The following is a 14,837-nucleotide window of genomic DNA, read 5'->3' as shown; positions in this document are numbered from 1 at the left end:
AATCAGGATTGATTGTTTCCAGTTTCCGCTATTCAATCACTTTTGTCTTATTTTCTACGCCACTGTCTGCATAAAATAGTCCCTCAGTCAGAGTCTATATTCCAAGTGCGCCCGGCACCGTTCGTGACATGAGCCCTAAAGATATTATCGAAGGGAATATCTTATCATAGGATGTATTAAAGTTACTGGCTGGTCAATTTTATTGGGCCTGCAAGCGCCCCTATATTACTCCCGGTATAGTCGGACTGCCCCAGAAATTTCGCGATGATAAAGCCTTTACCTGGAGCCAGCGTTGTAAGCTTGTAACCGAGTTAAAAGTCAGTTTCACATTCATACTTTTGACTCGAGTTAAGTCTATTCATTTTCAATTCACCACTGAGTGAAGCCGCAGTCCACATCCTGGTGCAAGGAATCGAGTCCGAGTCATAGTGTTTAGTCTCCAGTCTTAGTCATAATAGTGTACATGTATACTGTAGCACAGTCATGAGTTCAAGTCATGTTCAACTAAATATATAGTCATTTTTCTCACTTTAAACATGTTAATTCGAACAGATAAAGGCAGCTTCTTGTCCTATTCTTCAAGTAATAAATTTGTAATACCTCACTGCAATGCAGCAACACTATAATAGTTCGTTGTTATCCAGATGCGAAACTTCGCCGCATATTCGAAATGTTCCGCGGCTGGAAAGTCTCAAGATAGAGTTAAAATTTGGGTCGTGATGCGATATTGGTGAACCTCTTGGCTGAACATTCGGCCGGGGACATCCCTGACATTCGGCGCAAACAATTTCACTACTGATGACGCCATGGTTTTCTAAAACTAACTATGTGACGTCAATACGGTTTACCACCTGAATCCATACCCATGAGATATATGGCCTTGTCCAGACCTTGGCAGCTAGTGAATTCTAGTTGTCTCATTAGACTAATTAGTAATTACAGTGAAATGTCGGCGATCTAATTCTAATTGAATTTGTGGAAATGTTTCCATGCTCTCGTCTTTATTCTAATCTAGTTTCAGGTTTCCCTGAAAAGGCTACAGGAGAGCTGTATAGTGCGAAAGAGCCAAGTTTGGTGCACAGACGTTTACCACACTAACGAGAACAGAATCGGATTGGGTATGAATTTATATGATGAATTTGATTTTAGTTTTATTTCTTTCTATGTAGAATTTAATCGTTTTTGCGGATTCAGTAATTGTAATTCTAATCTAATCTGAAAAAAAAACTGTGCAGTTATAACTCCAATTCTGATCTAATTTGGAAAAGCTGAGTTTTTCTAGTAGTCCAACTTGTCCATTGCGTTCATTTACAAACTAGACCAACACATACATTGGAGGCCTCTTTCCATACGCGTCAATCGACTACACGAATTCGGAGGAATTCCTTTTATTCGTCAGAGTTAATTCGATGCCATTTGATTTTTCAGAACATTAGAATGGAATGCAAGAGTATTTGTACAACGAGATTCCCATCGAACGACGGTGCGTGTCGTGTATGGTGCTACTCTGTCATTAGCCCGTGATTGCGGGTTAACGACAGGCGCAGCTGATTGCGATCATATCGTCCACGACGTCAGCCAGCAGATTGTCGCGCTCGTCATAGGTCAAGAAGTGAAATCTAGCGTACGCGTTTGGATAGCAACACGCCTTTGGTTCCGGGTTACCGAACTTTCTGACCCCACCGAATTTGTTCTGTAAATATAGAGCGAATTATGAACAAAATCCGTTATTAATTAAATTATAATTCGTGATTATCGGCACAACCAATACCGAGCTTCAATTTTCATCCAGACGAAGCATAAACAAGCAATTATGAAGGAATATGTCGACATCACGTCATTGTATAGACTGAATTCAAAGATGAAATCAATTTATCAAGTCACGCCGACGTTGCCCTCGGGGCTAGCTTCGAAATGTCACCTATGACTAGTGGTATTATTTTTGATGTTGAAAGCGCAGTCTAAATATGTTACGTTTCCGCAACACTCTAGCTGCGGTAGTATGCATCACATAACCCGCTACTTGAAATTTTTATGTGGAAAGAAACAACAAAATGAAGCCTCCGTGTGTGTCTGTGTACGGAGATAAGTCCCAGACTACTTATCGGTTCTGGACTGTAATGAGAAGTCGACGCGGAACAAAAGTAAATCAGACTTGACGACGAAACTGAAAACTCGGAAAATACAATGGCTCTGATCATGGGTTGAAATTTTTATAATCAATAGGAATGCTCCTTCATTAATGGAACATGCCGCGTAGGCATATTGTGAATATAACCTACCCATAGCATTTTCATAGTGTGTCCAGTTGCGTTCAGGGCGTCCGCTGCATCAGGCCATCTCGCACGATCACAGCTTCCATGGCATATCCCGATGTCTGCTCTCTCCGGTGTTACCACTTTCTTAAATACAGTACCGTCCAAGGGTGGTCAAAGAAGTAAGAGTTTATACTTGAAGCAGAATTAGATGTAAAGCCGCAAAGTTCTACTCAATTAGTAATACCATAACATGTCAAAACTACTACAAATGGAAGTAGAAAATATAAATAGTAACTAGTTTCGAGAAGTAGATTCGGTAGAGGAGCCGCACACTTTTAGTTGGTAATCTGATGTAAATAGGCTACTTTCGCAATGGCAAGATGCATCGTCACGACTAATTCAAAATGACTAATGTCTCTAAATATAGGTACAATCTTCCAAAATATATTCACTTGCAGTAACACACAGGCTAATTCGCGTGGTTCTTATGACAATTTCACGCATAAAGCGATGCCGACTCATCACAAAACTACTTTCTACTTTTCATTATTCAAAGTCTAAAAAGGAAGTAGTTTTGTCAAAAAGTGTTCCAGGTTCCAGTACAGGAGTGAAAGTTACCTAAAAACACGCTCCGTTACTACCGCCTCATTGAATGCCCGATGAGATTTAAGTTCTCACCCTGTTATGTTTGAAGCTCACGATGTAAGGCTTCCTTCCACAATCAGTTGCTTCCGGTCGGAACGAGCGTCTGTTGCGTCGATCTGTTGGAGCAGATTGAAAAACAGGAACAAAGTTAAGCTCTTCAAACCATTTCGAAATGAGAGCTGGTTGTTTCAACCGGGTAAGTCACGGCAACAGAACACGGTACCAGTCACGATTGGTCGGGATCAGCTAGCCCTCAACAACCGCATGAACTTCCAGGCATCATTCACACGCTGTGGCATCACGATCACGATCGCAAAATCTACCGCATACACGTCAGAGGACAAGTTAGACCTACTGAGAACAATCGTATCATCACTATTATGTCCTCGGTAGAGTAAACTTACTACTCGCAAGCCGGTATTTTGTGGGTTACTAATAGATTTGAAGGCTTCTGATCGATGTGCCCAAAGCGCTCAATCAGGTTATTTATGGTTTTGATAATAATACAACTCGGCCATTTCCATGAACACTCGTTTTCTGACTGAAACATATATATTATTTTTTATTATCATATTATAGTTACATTATCAATAGTAAAGTAATATTTGCTGTTATAGTATACATAGTATATATAGTATATATATGAGCGCATTATTAAGAGTCATATAGTACTGGTTCTAATGGTATGGATGCGTTCGTCAAACACTTCATGACACACCAAAACAAGCCGAAGTATCACACCTCCCTGCCTAAAAGCCATCCACCTACTTATAATCCATGGAGGACAACATTTTTACCCAAACTTACATCTGAAAACCAATTCGGTACATTGCGTCGAGCATAATCCCTTTATAATACGAGCTCATTGAATTGTCAATGTGGAAGCATCTCCACCGGCGACGAGGAAACAGAAATTCCCAAGTCTCCAGCATTATTAAGAGTCGAACCCGGCCTACCTCGAAACATCATTTCAAAAATAAGTAATCTACGAACGAGACAAGTGGTAAAGCGGAACTGCCCTCCAAATATGATGTGGCGGTATTGCACTTCCTCAATCACTGCGTGGTATCGCCGTCGCGCGTCATCACTTCTAAACTTTTTGCGAAATTTTTTTAAGAATATGAATTTCGTGTGACTGAAACAGTGAAGAAATGCGTGCCAGAAGTTTCGCAAAAGCGTTAAGAAGCGATGGTGCGTGAACTCGATACCACAGAGATTGATGAAGTGTAATAACATTACTCGTGAAAATATTTTAGCTGCAGTTTGAATACGCGGCTGTCTAAAGGAAATGGCTGCTGCAATTTTTTCAAACTGCCAGCTTTTATTTGAGGCCACATCATATTTAGAGCGCGGTACCCCTTTAATATAATATGGCCGGACACGTACGTGTGTTTAGGCCTGTGATGAAAGCTGGGGGAAACCGACTTTCCTCAGTGCTGTCCAAATGCAAAATGATAGCTTCTATTTTCGGTCTGAGGTCAAGATTGCTTTCGGAATAGTCGTTGCTTAGGATGTCTGAAAAGAAAAATCAGCAAGAATTAGTTATGACGAATACATCCATTCAGGTACATCGGCATATTACAAGCCAGAGATGGGACGACTCGACTCATGACTTGATTCGAGTCAACTTTTTAAGATAACTTGTCTTGACTCGAGTCACGTTGCAAAAATGACTTGACTTGACTCGGAGTCTTAAAAATGTGGATTGACTCGTGACTCGAAGCAAAACTTTCGAGTCAATTTCAAGTCATCAAGTAATCGGCGTCAATCAAGTCGCTGGACCTGTACGTACGTGTTTCCAACACCCTGATATGATCTGTGTGAGCAACCAGTCATTCAAAGATTACGCAGCCTGGTTTTACGCAAATAAATTGACCTCAAACGTAATGATTAGAGCTTACGTTATCATATAGACTTGTAGTAGGCTATTCTATCTATAGGAGTGTCTTTCTGCTCAGTGCTAATCTTTGCCAAACTCTTGCATAATCTAAATCGGACTTATATATTATTTTACACATATTACTCGTCAACTAGTGGTACGGGCTTAAATTATTTCGTATGGATGTGCAGTTCGATTGTACATTCACTGTATTGCATCATATCAATTTGTTTCAACTTTCTGAGGTTTCATGGTCAATTACCTATTTGGCACACAGTACTAGTAGTTCTACCTAGATATGTGACCCAAACAACGCCCCGTTGAGGGTGTAATTAATTTGTTACTCGAGTCATATGTCACAGTAAATCAATCTGTACTTCAATAATCTTTCACAATACGATGGCTTGAATCATGCCTCGAACATTGAAAATTCGACATGATTTTGTGACTTGACTTGACTTGTTTTGACGAGAGTCACCTCCAAAAATCGAGTGACTTGCCTTGTGGCTCGAAGGTGGTGGCTTGATACCAATACTGTTACAAGAACATTCAATTCCTAGCGTCGTATCACTGACGTTTTATTTCGCAATCCGCTCGTGGCGTATATGTAAACCTGAATTGGCAAAGGCCAACGCGGCCTTGGGCGGTGTTAGCTTCTCAAGAACAAACCGCACCACTTACAAAATGCAAAATTTATTCATTTCAAACTACTCTTGCACGCGAGGCCGCGAGGTCATCAAGTTTAAGACCGACTGTCCTAGAACAGGTAAGACTTTGTTTATCTGGGTTCCTGTTCGCAAACGTCGCCGCAAAGACACAAATGCAGAGCATTTCAATATGCCAAGTCGGTAAGTGCCGTGACGTGGCCTGTATAGTGCTAAATGAAAGAAAAGGTCGTGGCAAAATTCTGCGAGAGCTGGCAATATTTGTTGAGGAACCCGCGTCTACGCTGCATGGTGAGATCATGGAAATATGTGCCGGTGCGGTGTTCTGTGTATGGCTCGTGGTGGTGACCTATATATAGATTATTAGGATTAATAAATATGCTCGGAATACTTTAAAACGACATCGTTTTTGTTCAAATCAAGCTTATGGAATCGAGGTATATTGAACTGAACAAATTTACTAAGCATTCACAGCTTCAAGTTTATTCACTGGATCATGATCAAGTGCAAGTTGTTAATGAATAAATATTTCGACGTTTAATCACTGGATTCATCTGTGAATTTAATCAAATTTTTGTTATTTCCTTAAATGGTACATGTTTTATTTCTCTCATCCTTATAATCTCCAAGACTGATGTCATTCCTCACGAGGTAATATCACAACCTGTGAGTACTAATGCTGTGGTACATATAAACAAAGAATCCAAAATCCGTTATAAATTTGAAATTTCAATTGCCCACAAGCCAGGAATTAAAATCCGTCGTGGCGCTTATCGAATAAACAAACTTTGATTGACAGGACACTCTCACAATATGCATATTGTACATGAAACTAATTACTCGAGTCCTGGGATTTTATATAAAAAAAAGTGGTTCTTACCTCGTGAAATTTGACTTATCGTATCCGTGCTCAATGTTAGGTCGAAGTCTGCGTTGCCTGCACTCATCCACCTTCTGACCCCGTTCAGCCCATTATTATTCAAACCGACGACGAAGTACCCGTTCTCATCAGCGCCACAAGAAGCCTATAAACAATAAACATATCAACCTAAATCAAGTCAAGTCGCACAATACAATGCTATGCTTGTCGTAGCCTATACAGCCAGCTGCACAGATCACCGTTGTTTACTGCTCACTCTGTACAAACTTAGGCATCAAAATTGAAACTCTGAGCTTGCAGATTACGAAGAATGTTTTCGAAATATGAAATAAATTACTAGCCAGTGACAATGCGTGGCATTCTTCCCATTGCGCTCAGGACTGGGTGAATAGAAGTAAGGTAACCGAAAACGGTGACAGGAGCACAGTAATTATAAATTGAAATGCGCGGAGCTGGGATGGAGAGGTAACTCTGGTATAGACCCATGCGTTATTTTCTTTGTTTCTGATATTCGTGTTGTTTATCGACTACAATGGTCATTTACGCAAGGTCGATACTCTTTATTATGAATCCATATATGCCGACTTGTAGATGGCCCACTTCTTCGATTTTTAAGACAGCGTTTACACCAGTGGTTCCCAAACGGTGGGGAATTCCCCACTGGTGGGGAATTTCGGGATTTCTGGTGGGGAACGGAATCACTTTTGAAAAAATCTTTACAGTAATATTCTCCTTTATTAAATGTCGTTTTGAAATGCCGGCCGAATATTTCGTAGCCATTTGCAATTCAGCGATTTATATTATCAGTACCTCCAATTAGCGAGAATCGCCTGGATAGCAACACACGAACTCCAGAAATGTATTTATTCATTTGTACACCATCATCGGTCACGAAACGTAGTGGTAGAAAAATTCTGATTCGTTGTAATAAGAGCTCATCTTTAAGAACATGCATTCAAGGGAGATCGTGGAATCGCTAATTGATAGCACATACAAATGAAATTACATATTTATGTTATTTCAAGTTATTTTAGTATTGTGCGAAAGTGTAGTTTACGGTGGCTTATATATATATATATCGCACGCATGAGTTCGTCAACATCAGGAAGTTTATCTGACCCGTGTAATATTCGGCACTTACGTATGTAAATTGATGCTATCCCGCAACAGTTGGACAATTTTCAAACCCCTCCTATATTTCTGTTGGCTGCGCGCCGGGGTAGATACATAAATCTACGGAGGTGCGTTTTCGGTTACTAGTTCACCGCTGCGTTAATTTTATTGTGTGTTGATCAATTCCGGGGATCTTAACAATCACCAATAGCACGTACTATTTACTAAGCATAGTCTAGCAAAATTTTATTGGAGGTAGCACTTTAAAGGGTAGATATGGATAATTGGATATAGAGATTTTAGGTGGGGAATGAAGGCTCAGAATAAATCGGAAGTGGGGAATTACGATAAAAAGGTTGGGAACCACTGGTTTACACGGACAGGGTGGCGACTAGGGTTGCATTTAAAACAAGCATCCATATAAAACAAACATGTTTGAAACAGGGCCCTTGTTTATAACATGTTTTTATTTATTTTGTTCTTAACCATGACGTCACGAATCTTAAATTGTGACGTCACAGTGAAGTGGCATTAACAATTGAAAATATAGGTTAAAAGGGCTCCTTCGACGAAAAGGGCTTCCGACCACTGTCATAAACAGACCCAAAATATCTTCAATCAAGACCACATCGTTATGCAGCATTTTTTCGGTCGGAGTCCATCATCATCAGAGCACCCATTCCGTATCAATTATATATATCTGAGTGCCTTAATTGATCTATAACTGTCGAACCAACGACGAATTCGAGGGTTCCAGCATCTCCATATCGCATACGTCGACTATGTCGTGTGCAAATCGTCCGCAAGCTCCTACTACGGGGTTTTCGAAAGTATTTACACATTACGGCATAATTATACAACGTCTGAAAAAAATTGGTTTTTTCAAAAATGTATTTGTTTAAAACACTGTTTAAAACATGTTTTAAACCAAGTGTTTTAAAACACCGTTTGTTTTAAATACAACCCTAGTGGCGACACTGACGACCCATTCGTCACAACAGATTTGAAAGCATATGCCTCAATCTGTTGGGACAAATGCTATATGACTTGTCAAGCTGTCAACATTTGGAGCCTTAAAGGACGGTAAGTAGGCTATATCTTGAAGGAAGATTTCGTGAAGTTATCAAGTCAATCATGTGGACAGTATTACAATGATAAAATAGAGACCGCGAATAACCTTGATGCAAGTTCAGGTCAGGGGTGTGTCTGCAGGATCGTCCGTATAGGAGTACTCACATACTGGGAAAACATTATCTAAATTTTGCTATCGGTCGGATGCAGGTGCGTATTCGGTACGCGGCAATATGCCTTTCACTAACGTATGTTATTTACGAATTCGCGGTTTCCAAAACACATCCAGGACCGTCGCACTCCTTGCTGCAGAGTTACCTGACTGATAACGACTCAGAATGTCCAGGTTATATTTCACCTGTTCGTCGTTGTAAACAGTAACGCCTCCCATGTCCGATATTGTAAAACGATATCTGCCGTAGACTACGCCGCTCGCGTTTGCACGCGGTGAGATTATGACATCGACTGCCCGTACTTGACTCGCCCGATATCTGGATAAATCATACAGTGTGCACTGCAGATCCAATAATGTGGTCTGCTACATGGTATACAGTTTACACACTGCAACAGGGCTACTCGGCTATTTTTGGCAAAAGAGCAGTTACAAAAGTTTAAAAATTTGCCTTAGTCCGTCATCATAACTTTCGTGAAATAATTTACAGTCATACGAATGTAATACGGTATAGCTATACACAATGTCCGGTAAAGCGGTATTAGGAAACGCAATATGACCAATGTATTTATTGTTCCGTTAGTCACGGTTAGTGGGAGAATTGGTATTTTTATTTCTATTTCTATCTAATTCTGTAAATCTTGGCTCTAAAGTGGTGAGAGCGAGTCAAAGGCAGCGGTGAATGTTGTCACTCGTCATGCAGATGTGATATATATTGTTTATCAAGTTTTTGTTTGAAAACGTTGACCAGCAGCTGTAAGTAGACGCAAACATATAGTGAGGATTTGCGCTGTTAATTTAGATTTGGTTTTGTCAAAAAACTACATAAATACTGAGACTGATAAGGTCCGGATTCAACACTGCCAGTTTCGTAGACCTGGTCTACTACATATAGTAAACACACTGCGGGGTAAAATAACGATATATTGCTATTACTTACATCATGTCATATTGCCCAAACAGAAAGGTATTTTCGCGTTCCGTAACCGACGAGGCCGCTACAGAGCGGCCCTTTCTCTCCTGCAAGAATCCATGCCACGCTTTTGAAATTTTCGGAAAATGGGCCGAACATTTTCCGAAATGATGCGAGACGCAGAGAACGGCTTTCTTTCGGTCGTTTTTTCTCCCGAAGTTTCCAAAATCCACCAGTGCTATAACAAGACCATTATTTTGAAACAAGTACATGCAGCAACACGTCAATTGGGTAGTCTAAGTGACACATTTACAGGTAACAACGCACTCCAATGCCTTCCTAAGCAGCTACCACGTAAGAGATTTCGAATACATTCGAATAATTATACTGCCAGAAGACCATATCACGATATATCTCGCGGCCGATCACAATACGCTGTCAACGATTTAATCAATCATTTAAAATATACATTGATATCTTATTGAACCGCTGGAATGCTGATGCTAGTTTTGGATACGCAAGTTTATAGAGATATATGTGCAAATGAGCGAATCGGTATGCTTAATACATTAAATACCTCACCCGATAAATAATCCTCGAACGCTTCAAATTCTCCCGAAGTTACACTTCCTAGTGTTGAAACAAAACTATTAGCGAAAGTACATATACCTGAGATAGTGTGTGGTAAGAATAATGAGCTGATGATCTCATTATTGTGATACTGAATTGATTTAATTTTCAAGTATACGGCAGTGGTCCGCTTCATGACACAAACAAAGCTATACACACTTTAACTACGATAGTATATTTAACGTGCATATCACCGAGTATTATGACACTCCACAAAAAATAAGAGCTTGTTAGTATAGCTCGTCTAGAGCATAAACATTCCAGTCACAAACATGACATATATCACAACACCGACTTATATCCCAGGGTAATTGCGCAAAATTCTTGGAATTTCAAGACATCGCGCCTTGTATTCTATGAAGCTACAAGCTTATTGCAAGAAGGATTATCGGCAAGATATTAATTTCAGATCACCGCATGCCTTATCGAGTCAGACTGTATATATACCGCCAACAGATTATCTCAAAACATCCGAAATCTTTTGCACATTACGAAATTGCATGTTTGAAATATGGCAAGTCATCCAATTATTTGGTCACGAACAGGTAGCGTAAAATGAATCGTCAAGTAATAAATAAAGATTTTAACACCAGGAATGCACATGCTTTACCTTTAACTTTGTGACAATGCTTAGCTATGATAGAAAAAGAAGTTATTTGTCATTCACACTTTTCAATTAATCTACGCGGAGAGTAAATTGACGATACACAGGGAATAGGCATGTGTTCCCAAACTATAGGGGTCGCGACCCCCAATGGGGTCGTTTGCTTATTCTCTGGGGTCGCGGTGGCGGAAATTAGCGGGGGAGATATAGCGTAGTGGTAACGATAAGCGCCTACGAATCGGGCGGACCCCCGTCGGAGGTTCATCTGGGTTCCTCTTCCCCCACCGTCGCCATTCTTGTGGCGATAAAAAAGCCTAGAAAAAGACCCGACGTAAGAAAGCACTCTCAAGGAATGGAAGGAACTAGAAAGGGCCGTGGCTTCAAAAAGATCAACATCGAAAAAGAACTGTTACATCGGGCACTCTAAGCCGAGATGGATGTCAGTCTGAAAGGATCGCAATTGCGTGTCGTTCGATATCCTCATATCTGTTCATTACATCGCATTGTGTCTTATCGCATTGTACATTGTGTGTGATTTGTTCAGATGAAAAATATACCCCAACGATTATTGATTAACATTAATTAAATTCCGATAACCATTACAAGAATGCCAATTAAGCGGATGCTATCGGCGGCTCATTTCTGAATGTTTTAGTTCAATATTGAAAATAGAAGAAAGCACGACCTCCGAGTAATGCGAGCCCGGTTAACAATGTATCAGATCATCCGAAGTGTAATTATAAAGCGCCACTTACTATAACTTAAGGTTAGTGGCTGGCCATCACCATGAAGATTAAAGTGTCAGAAACATCATAAAAATCAATAAGATAGTTATTCCGCCTTCCAGGAAACCTACAAGTCACCGGTAGTGGTATGTGCTAACAGTATATAATACATACACACAGGCACGGCGCGGCCGATATAGTTCGTTATCTGTATTTCACGTGACGCAATCTTTCACGTAGCAGTACTTGACTATACTTCGATTGGGTATAGATAGGAATCGTTCCAAATGACCTTTGTGCGTTGCTTTAGTCTTGATGCAGTTTCTTAATCTAAGGACGGAGGTAAACGAGTTCATAATTGCTATTACTGCGCGCATAATCGCCATCTTTACACATAGGTCGTGAGTAGGTTTGGGCGAAGGTGCAGACTCATTTTAGAAACCAGCACGGAAAATTGGGAGGTGGGGTCGCGCAACTTTTTCAAATCGAAACCATAAAAATTTTGGGAAGCCCTGGATTAGAGGGTTTTATCCGTCAATTCCAAGAGAGATAGAGAGAGACAGATAGTCTTTATTTCCATCCAACCAAAATATATAAAAAGCAGACGGCAATGATGGTGGCACAAAAAATATGTAAAATATGTATTCGGTATCAGACAGGAATGATCGATACGACCGTATCACGGTATCGATACACTTGACTCTATACAGATTTCAGAAGAGAATTTTCAAACATCACTGGGCAATGTCACTGGTTCAGAGTGCCTGTGCGTATCCCTTGCACTTCGTCGCTTTTATAAAGAACACCTGCCATGATCTCATCTGATGTCCCATCTACTGCCAGTGTGACAGCCCTCCCACCCATTAGCTGTGTAGGTATTTGTAATAAAATAACTGTTCAGCAGTTCAACAGCAGTGTTCATTGCTATTGTGGTATTATTATTATTATTGCCAGTGCCACCAAGTGTTTAAGCTCCGACTACGTGGAATGGACACTAGGTGGTCTAATAAATATAATAAAGTATAATAAAGCTATTTGGAAACGATTGTTGCATCTCTTAACATCGAAAATATTAGGTCTTCTCCACCAGCATATAGGCCATCTAATCCATTTCGGAAGAAAGTGTGGCATTTTCTTCAAGGACTGTATAAATGGGGCTTAGAAGTTCAATAATATTACGCATTCCTTCTCCCGTTATCTGTCAAATTCAAAACTAGTACTCATCTGTCAGTAGAATTGCAGCATAAAATACGGTTATGTGGAATAACAAAGAAAATACATACGCCGACGTCGTCTTTGCCCTGGTTCATAAACCTCCTTTTCCGAGAACCTGAAAAGAGTAAATTTGAAGCGTTGTCAATATTCATCGGCTTTGTACCGGCTGGCCGTAGCCACCGGTAATAAGATACTTTCGTGCGTTCATATATAGACTAAACTAAATGGAATCTTGATGCAATTCCTGTAGTGTCCTTAATAGAAGTTTAAAGTTATAATTATGTATGGGCATCAATGCTATAGGCGCTCTCTGAAGTCGCGTCACCAAAGACACGTCGCCAATCGACTTTAGTATTGCATGCTTGAGTGAGGCTCCAACTTGGAACTATTTTATGAGGCACTAATTTTTATTTGGGTCTTTGTGCTGTAGCGACGGTTGGTTATTTGAAGATTTAGCACGAAAATCTACGGTATTCGTTTTTGGTTTCTGGTACTCTTTGCTCTAGTTGGCTTGAAAAATTCTGAAGAATGTGTCAATCTTTGAGTTTATTTAAGAATTCGCTCTTGAAGTTTCAATCATGTCATCCAGTTTTTCTTATTTGTATTCAGTACAGTTAATATGACTGGCCGAAAAAACATTGAATAGTCAAAAAGTGAATGCAGGGCATTTGACATGAAGTTGGCATCGCCAACGCCGCTTGAATGAATTGCTGCGAAGTTCCTTCGGGACTGTACAGTGTACACTGTACAATGTACATTTCACCGCACAATGCTAAGTCGCTCTAATGATGATTGAGTTCTGTCTCGCTGCAGGCAACTATGACGGTACACCCCGTACAAAAAACATACGCATAGACAGCACTAATATATATGTATGGCATTCATGTACAATACATCAATACCAAGTGTATAACGAAATGGGAGAAATTTTAATGATCATACCCATTCAGAAATCCATTTGCCACATCCATCTCCTGGTTAGCATCAGGCACAAATGAGCCGCCATATGTGACGGGGAAGCAACAGAGAACAACAACACTGACTACAATCGCTTGAGCTTGCATTGCGCTTGGTCCGTTTGGTCTGTGCCAAATCTGAAGCAGCCAATTCATATATAGAATACATACTCACGATGGCGAAAAAATGACTGGTTGCTTCATATTGCGTGTATCGCGAAGTGAAAAAGGCTGTGAAGTAATAGTTCAGTGCAGTTACGCTGTAATTCTAGCTAAGTTGTGGAATTGAGAATATGTAACGACGTGCTTAGCTTTCTTTCTGCAAACATAGTGTAATTATGGGTATTGCAGGCCCAGTGAGGCTTGCACCATAACGCGAATGACTACACAAGACGTTGTGTAACAACGACACCACCACCCAAAGACATTTTGTGGAACTGCGGTTAAAATTATACGATATACGTGCGAGGACGGTGGCCAACCAAGTAGTGAACTAATAAAAGTAAATGATATTTGAATCCTTGTTGTGATTACTCGAGTCGCGTTTTTCGCGTGACTTGACTTGACTCTAGTCGTTTTCTTAAACATGAAAAGTAGCATGACTCGACTAGCGTAACTTATTGGATTGAGTCTACATTCTACATCATTTGTTCCCAAACTTTTCTGACCTGTGGCACAAAGAAAATTATACAACGTTCGCGGCACACTCACACAAAAGTTACTTCTTGAAAAAAGAATATTGCGGTAATGCGATATCTAACTCATTATACGAAGACATATATGACAAGGGTTGCATTTAGAACATAAATCAATTTAAAACAAACACGTTCAAAACAAGGCCTTTGTTTAAAACATGTTTTTTGTAGTTTTTTTGTTTGTTTTAAGCCATGACGTCACGAATATTCAATTGTGACGTCATAGTGGATTGACATGGACAATTGAAAATATAGGGTAAATATAGCTCCTTTGACGAAATATCTGTACTATTGCTGTTGAACCGACTATTTTGAGGGTTCCAGCCATCCCATATCGATATACGTTGGCTATATCGGGTGTTAACTGTCCGGAGGCTCATACAACATGTTTTTTGGAAAGTATTTACACAATTATG

The 14,837-nt window shown here is 40.1% G+C and overlaps 1 protein-coding gene across 1 annotated transcript; it reads right to left on the bottom strand.

Moving 5' to 3' along the window:
- Positions 1-1,372: 1,372 nt before the first annotated feature.
- On the bottom strand, positions 1,373-13,872 carry LOC145444184 (uncharacterized). Its single transcript, XM_080322116.1, has 11 exons — positions 13,713-13,872; positions 12,839-12,885; positions 10,837-10,860; positions 10,179-10,226; positions 9,624-9,834; positions 8,870-9,002; positions 6,328-6,472; positions 4,290-4,418; positions 2,937-3,019; positions 2,283-2,402; positions 1,373-1,693 (listed from the first exon to the last, which is right to left on the bottom strand). The coding sequence occupies exons 1-11, from the start codon at positions 13,832-13,834 to the stop codon at positions 1,532-1,534; spliced, it is 1,224 nt and encodes a 407-aa protein (XP_080178242.1). The 5' UTR covers positions 13,835-13,872; the 3' UTR covers positions 1,373-1,531.
- Positions 13,873-14,837: the final 965 nt, after the last annotated feature.

The sequence above is a fragment of the Botryllus schlosseri genome, chromosome 8 (assembly GCF_051294905.1).
Source record: "Botryllus schlosseri isolate E-star chromosome 8, Bs_hap1, whole genome shotgun sequence".
Classification (NCBI taxonomy): domain Eukaryota; kingdom Metazoa; phylum Chordata; class Ascidiacea; order Stolidobranchia; family Styelidae; genus Botryllus; species Botryllus schlosseri.
The sequence above is the reverse complement of the archived record's forward strand: the minus strand, read 5'-3'. Positions and strand labels throughout refer to the sequence as shown.